This window comes from Gossypium raimondii, chromosome 10, assembly GCF_025698545.1.
Source record: "Gossypium raimondii isolate GPD5lz chromosome 10, ASM2569854v1, whole genome shotgun sequence".
NCBI lineage: Eukaryota > Viridiplantae > Streptophyta > Magnoliopsida > Malvales > Malvaceae > Gossypium > Gossypium raimondii.
The window spans coordinates 6,303,989-6,310,811 of NC_068574.1; the positions used below are offsets into that span (position 1 = coordinate 6,303,989).

At 31.8% G+C, this 6,823-nt stretch overlaps 1 protein-coding gene across 1 annotated transcript; it reads right to left on the reverse strand.

The window, feature by feature from the left end:
• Positions 1–565: 565 nt before the first annotated feature.
• Positions 566–2,167, reverse strand: LOC105775079 (peroxidase 7). The gene is made up of 3 exons (XM_012597616.2): positions 1,852–2,167; positions 1,438–1,780; positions 566–1,345 (listed from the first exon to the last, which is right to left on the reverse strand). Exons 1-3 carry the CDS (start codon positions 2,119–2,121, stop codon positions 921–923), a joined length of 1,038 nt encoding a protein of 345 aa, XP_012453070.1. The 5' UTR covers positions 2,122–2,167; the 3' UTR covers positions 566–920.
• Positions 2,168–6,823: the final 4,656 nt, after the last annotated feature.

The following is a 6,823-nucleotide window of genomic DNA, read 5'->3' on the forward strand; positions in this document are numbered from 1 at the left end:
TTGCGGCGATTCTAGCTATAAACGCCACAACATGCTCGACTCTTTTGTGGCGTTTGTAAAGAAAAGCGCCGCTAAATATCATGTTCTATAACGGCATTTGTAATAAAAGCACCGCTAAAGATCATGTTCTATAGCGGCGTTTTCTCACATAAACACCGCAGATTTTAGCAGCACTATCTATAGCGGCGTTTTTTGCGACGCTTTTTTTTAGAGGCGCCTATAGGGCCAAAAAAAGGCCGCTAAAAACCTGTTTTGCTGTAGTGTTATACTTGACTTTGATTAGAATATGGTTCTACAAACCTATAAATAGACGTAATAGTCTCTCTTCTTGTATCATTCGAATTCGACATAGTAAATTTTTTCTCCTCTGCACGTAAACTTGGCGTGTTCTATTTTTTTTCTCTTTTCTTACCATTATCAACATTATATTTTTATAGAAAGCTTAATTGATTTGATGATTTTGTTAATTGTAATCTTGTTTGTTTGATAACAACCATCAATGTTTTCCAAACAGATTCCATTTGAGCTACATAATTGAGCAAGTAACTGGGAAGCCGCAGTAGTGTAGGACTAAACTCACTTTTTATTATTATTGATAGTTAATAAGAAAAATAAAATCATGCCAAAGGAAAACATTAGACTTGTATATAGGAAATAGATTCGTAAATGGTTGATATAAATTTAATTATCATAAAGGGGAATGAATGAAACATGACAAAAACAATGGAAATACATGTATAGTCAAGGTGACGCTTGGCTCAATTGGAGCTTACGCAGTAGTGTTTTCTGTCTTTAATTCTCTTTTAAAACCTCATGAAGGAACAAATATAGAGAGGGAACAACAATAATTGTTTCAGGAGCAAAACATGGGAAGAATAGATTAAAAAGATCAAAAAGAAAAGTGAAAAGATGGGGTAAAATCAATTATTATAAGGGTTGACAAAATTGCAGTTGGTTCGAATTTCGCCGGCTTCATCGAGACCAGAGAGGACTTGAATGTTTGCAAGCCTTACCATGGAGGCTGAGAACTGGTGTATGAAAAGGGAAGGGGTTCCAATCAAAGAGTTGACGATAGGTGAAGTCCTTGGATCAGAATAGAGCATTTGATCGGTGGATAGAAGTCCCATATTTTTCTGAAGATTGGCATAAAACTGGGAATCAAAAGTGGTTGGGGTTGTAGCATCAAGATCAACGTAGTCGCCCGATGCACATCTGCATTTCCTTTGTAAGAAGTCCAAGTAATGATCATCAAGAGGAGGATTTGGCATGCTCGATGTTCCATTCAACCCCTGATACAGCCGGTGTTGAATTGCACCACACGTTGTCCTTCCAATGGTGTGTGCTCCTGGACATATGATAGGAATGCACTGTCAATGCATGCATGCATCAACTATACATACATAAAAGAGAAGAGAAGATTTGGGTTTTGACAAGCACCTGAGAGAACCACCAAATCAATGAAATTTAGACCCCGAGATTGGAACAACTCAAGCAAAGTGGTAATGCTTTCGCGACCACTAGGCACCATCTCAGCATCTTTTGCATTTGAAATACGCGAATCTTTCCTGCCATAAGGAACTCTCCAATATGGTCCTCCGAGTAAAACGGTGGCATCCCTGGTGGCTGCCGTCAGAATGTCAGTGCAAGACACGATTGCCGGGCAGGATTTCTCCACCTCCGCCTTAATATCGTCTATCACTTGAAACCCTCTCAATGTTTTGCTAGCCTCGGCTCTCCTCTCACTTCCTTCGTGGTTCAAGAGAATGGAAGCGTCGCATCCCTGATCAATTAATTCACATGATCATCCTCAGTCTCAACCATATATACATAAGCAAATATAAAATTAATTACCGTGGCAAAGCAGTCATGAAAATGCAGCCTCAAAAGACTGGCGGCAAGTGTGTGATCCTTTGCAACCCATTGTTTCAGTTTTGTGTGGATAATTTGTTCAAGCTGTGGGCATCTCTGGTGGTAGTAGTCGAAGGACAAGAGATTATCAAACAGCAACGTCTCTGGTATTGGTAATGCAGGAAAAGTTGGGAAAGAGTCTTCTTCACCATGCCCACAGCTGGCTGTACATATAATGGAGAGGAGGAAAAGGCTAAGAACGGAGGATTTCATCCTTCTGTTTCTGGTAAGCCCAAAATTTAATAAAGTATTAATTCGGATTTTCTTTTTGGACGCTTATGATGATGGCTGCAATTGCGTTTTTATAGTAATTGACGATGAATAAGATATAGTTACATTTGGGTATCGACATATCAGATTTGTTAAATTTATTAAATAAGTACGTGGGAGGCACCCCCACCTACATGCTAACCATGTCTGAGTATAATTTAATTAATTAAGGTACTAGTTTTGACTTTTAGTTTTAATGTCTGCAGCAAACGTGTCAGTCACTAACTTACATTATGAATCAACTTTAAAATGTCACAAAACCAATAGAAAATTCAAGTTTGCTGTTAACTGAAACTCTGTTCGTCTCTTGGAGTTCAAATTATTCGTCAGGTAAGTTAATTTTCAGTCGCAGTTTCTTTTTAAAATTTACTGATCAAGTCGAAAGCTGTTGGATGCTGGTATTTACTTCAATCGTTTGCATTGAAGTGTGTTGAACAAACCTTTTCATTTCCATTCATCTCCTTACACATTGTGATAAACCTTGCCTTCGCATCCGTTATGCTTGTGTACATGATATCAAGACAATAATGAGTTAGTGAACTTACTAGCATTTTATTTCTCTTCTCCTCTGCAGCCGCTGATAGTTTGAGGCATTTAGGTAATTGGGTCCTTTCCGGATATTTCACCCCTTATGTGATTTATGTGAAACTGTTCCTACTTTTATACCTGAGCAGTGGTTACTAACTACAACTACTCTTCATGGTACACTCGAAATTTGAGAGAATTTAAGTAAAAATATTAAACTCGAAAGATAGGTTTAGGTAAAAAATAAACTTGTTTAAAATAAAAGGCCTGAGCCTAACCTGATTCATTTTTAAGTTTATAATATTTTATATTATATCATTTATATCACATTAAAAAAATAAATCTATACTAAATATATAATACTACTCTAATGTAAACATTAAAATAATTTAAGATGACTATACAAAAAAATTCAATAAATAAAAAAAATATTAAATTATTAAATATTAAATTATAATAATATGTTTGGGTTAGTCTTTTGCAAATATGGACAAACTTGGGTAAAATTTTAGGCTCATAATTCGAGCCAAGTTTGGGCAAACATAAAATATATTAATATTATGCTTAAGTTCAGCCCGACCCATGTACACCTCTAGTGGTTATCGTTATCGTTTGGCACCTAGATGATATGAATTCAAATCAAGTTATCATCACCCCCTTCTCTCAATATTGTAATGATCATGTGTGTAACTAATGCATTTTAATAAATTGAAAACCTATGCTCTCACAGGTACATTTATTGTGCACAACATGACTTAACTCGTAATAATAGAATCTTAGCTCAAAATAAAAAAAAAGTAAATAGTACTCTCTCACAGAGATTGTATAAATTATGAAAATAAAATATTGGTACGGATCATTTTCTAGGACAAATGACTAATTATTATTGTTTGTAAGTAACAATCATTTTCATTGCAGAAGAGACAATAATGACACTAAGATAAAATAAACTGAATAGATGAATAGACTTCACCAAAAGAAATCAATGATATCTTATGAGGGTTGAATATATGACAAGTTCATTGAACAATAGCTTAATATAAGTAGTTTTCCTAATGTTATATAATGGGAAGACCAATCATGGTACTTTTAATGGATTAATTATGTGATTGGAATAACTTTGTAATTAATAGACAAAGAGTTGAAACTTAACTACAAATTATTTAAGCCTCAATTATATATGCATGATCAATCCTTGCACCAACTCACTTTAACTCTGAACGGATTGTATAATAAGAATTGATTGAATGTGTGAATAAAAACAATGTATGAAAAATAGATTCAATGAATTACTCTCCACATAAATGTACTTTCTTGAGATAACAATAGATGGCTTAAGATTATTTTTTATTTAATTAGATAAATAAATTAAATAATTGAGTTAAATTAAATATTTATAGTAGTTATATTTTATTTAGATAATTAAATTAATTTACACAAAAGTTTTAATATAGTAAAATTGTTATGATTTTAGCAAATTAGAATTAGATTCTATAAATTATTTAATTGAAATAATTAATTAATTTAAAATAATCATTTAAAAGTTAAATTAAATAATTATATAAGCTTAGTTTTTAATTTAATTCAAGAGAGATAAACACATATAATTAAATCAAACTTAAATGGCCCACCTAACTTAATAAGGAACAGTTGTCATGAGACAGCGATCTCATAGTGTCATCGGCCATAGGGCTCAGAGAGTACTACCAAGACTCAAATTTTTATTAAATAATTATTTTATGCATTTCAAAATCAAGTATAACTCTTGCAAAATTTTCCCTATAAATAATGTGTAGGTGTCAAAAACCACATAGAGATATAACAAGAGAAAACTTTGTCCAAATTTTGTGAAAATTTTATTTGAATTATTTTTCTTTCGACTCAAAAAATTTCTTGAGTTTTGTTTCCAAAGTTGTAAAACTATAATGGCAATCATCTAATAAGTGTAATTCAATTTAGAAGTAGATTTTCAGTTTGAGATTCCCACGTAGGAGGAATTAAACATTCCATTTGAAAGTCTAAGTTTTCATCTTGTGTTCAATTATTTGAGTTAAAAGTCTATGCTCTAAACATCTGAGAGTTCGAAAATAGAAAAGAAAATAATTCGATAGAAAGTTAAAGACTTTAGATTATATTTTAAATTGATTGGACAATAATCTAGACATGTCCCAAAACTAAAGTTACGATTTGAACATTTCATCAACCTTAAAACACATGTACTTTAACTTGATGAGATTTATTACTCTAGGTATTACAATAAATACATGCACTAGTGAGACAGCCTTCTCACTGCCTCGCCTAAAAGACCTAGTCCCGTGTCCTCACAAATGTATCAAGTCTCTAAAACTCACAATTTGTAGAAGATATATTAAGCTATCTTTAGTCTTTCAAATTACGTCATACAACCTCATAGGCTGTCATCTGCCACCCTAGCATGGTGCCCAAGCTCGGTAGATGGGACCCACCCCCATCTCATTCTCCCGTATAAATATACCCTTTAACATAGGGTAAAGCAGGAGAAAAATAGGGCTTCTCCTCACCGTACAAAAATTCTCAACCATCAACCCCTAAAGCTCTAGAAGCAACAACTCTGCACATCTCTCACGGTGTGAACCATCCCCATCACAACAGCTCTCTAACCACAATATCCAACTAATCCTAGCTTTCGTGTTGTAACATTAATTTTATACTTTTTATTATAGTTTTATGTTTTTTTTAAAAACCCATGTAAAAATAAAAAAAAAATGTCATTTTTTGTGTTTTTCCCACATGGCATGATTTTGATGTGCCACAAGGCAAATACAATGAAAAAAAAAATAGAAATCAATTAATGCAGTCTCACAATTTTAGCATTGAACTGAGTTTTTAATCAAAGGATTGAAGCAGGAATTTAATCGATGTTTTTCATAAAAACAAATTGTAAGGGCTTTTTAAACCCTACCTATATCTTTCAATAAAATACATATTTTTCAAGAATTGTACTGATTAGGACGTAATTTTTATATTTATTTGTGATATTTTCATTTTGAATTATCCTGTTTAGGTTCTGTCGAAACCGCTTTTTTAAAACAAAAATTTTAATTGTCGACTTTAAAAAAACAAAAATTGGAGTCGCCACCGATCCTTTATTAAGGTGTGATCGGCTCACCTTAAAATGATTTTGGTCTAAGAAATTTGAGAAAATGAGTCCGGGAGTCAGTTACGCACGAGGAAGGATTAGCACCCTCGTAACGCCCAAAATCGGTACCAAATTGATTATTTAATGTCTTGGTGTCGAAAATTTAAAAAGATTTTAAAAGAGAAATTTTAACTCGCAAACGAATCAAAAAAATATTCTTATTTCAAAGAAATAAAACATCACACCCAGTAAGTTAGGGCACAATATTTTTAAATCTTCAAAATTCCGAATATTGCCTTTTGTTTTTGAAATCCTTATTTCGAGATAATAAAATGTCATGACCAGTAAGTTAGGACCCAACATTTTGAATTCGAGAATAAACTTTTATTTGAAATTTGTGGATTTATTGCAAAACAAATACTTGGCTTTCTAAATTCATCGAAAAATAATCGCAATCCAGTAAGTTAGGACACGATCTTTCTCGAGAATCATGAATGCCAAATATTTAATACACGTATACAAGTATACATATGTAAGAAAGAATGAACATGTAAAACAAAACTTATAATAAAAGTTTTTAAAGAATATGTATGCACATTATAAAATTAATGTATATGTGCATGTGATCAATAAAAAATAAAAAGATAAAATTATGTATGTATATATTTAAAAAAATAAAAAATTTATAAGTATATATAAAATATGAAGTATATGAAAGTTAAAAAAAACTATAAAAGAAAAAAACGTATGAATGCATGTGTTTATAAAAGTTATATATATATATATATATATATATAAAGAAATAAGTATATATATACTATATAAGAAATGCCTGTATAAATATAGAAATAGTAATAAATGATAATCAATAATATAGTAATACTTTTAAAATAAAATTAAAAACAAATTACGAAAAAACAAAATAACCAAAAAGATGAAATTAAAATAAAACAGGATCAATTTGCAACGCACGCATTATATGAGGGGGCCCAAATGGAATAA

Coding starts and splice junctions, on each gene's coding strand:
- LOC105775079 (XM_012597616.2), bottom strand. CDS start 2,121: ATGAAATCCTCCGTTCTTAGCCTTTTCCTCCTCTCCATTATATGTACA. Junction 1,781..1,851: donor TTCATGACTGCTTTGCCACG/GTAATTAATTTT, acceptor TTAATTGATCAG/GGATGCGACGCTTCCATTCT. Junction 1,346..1,437: donor TGATTTGGTGGTTCTCTCAG/GTGCTTGTCAAA, acceptor TCATATGTCCAG/GAGCACACACCATTGGAAGG.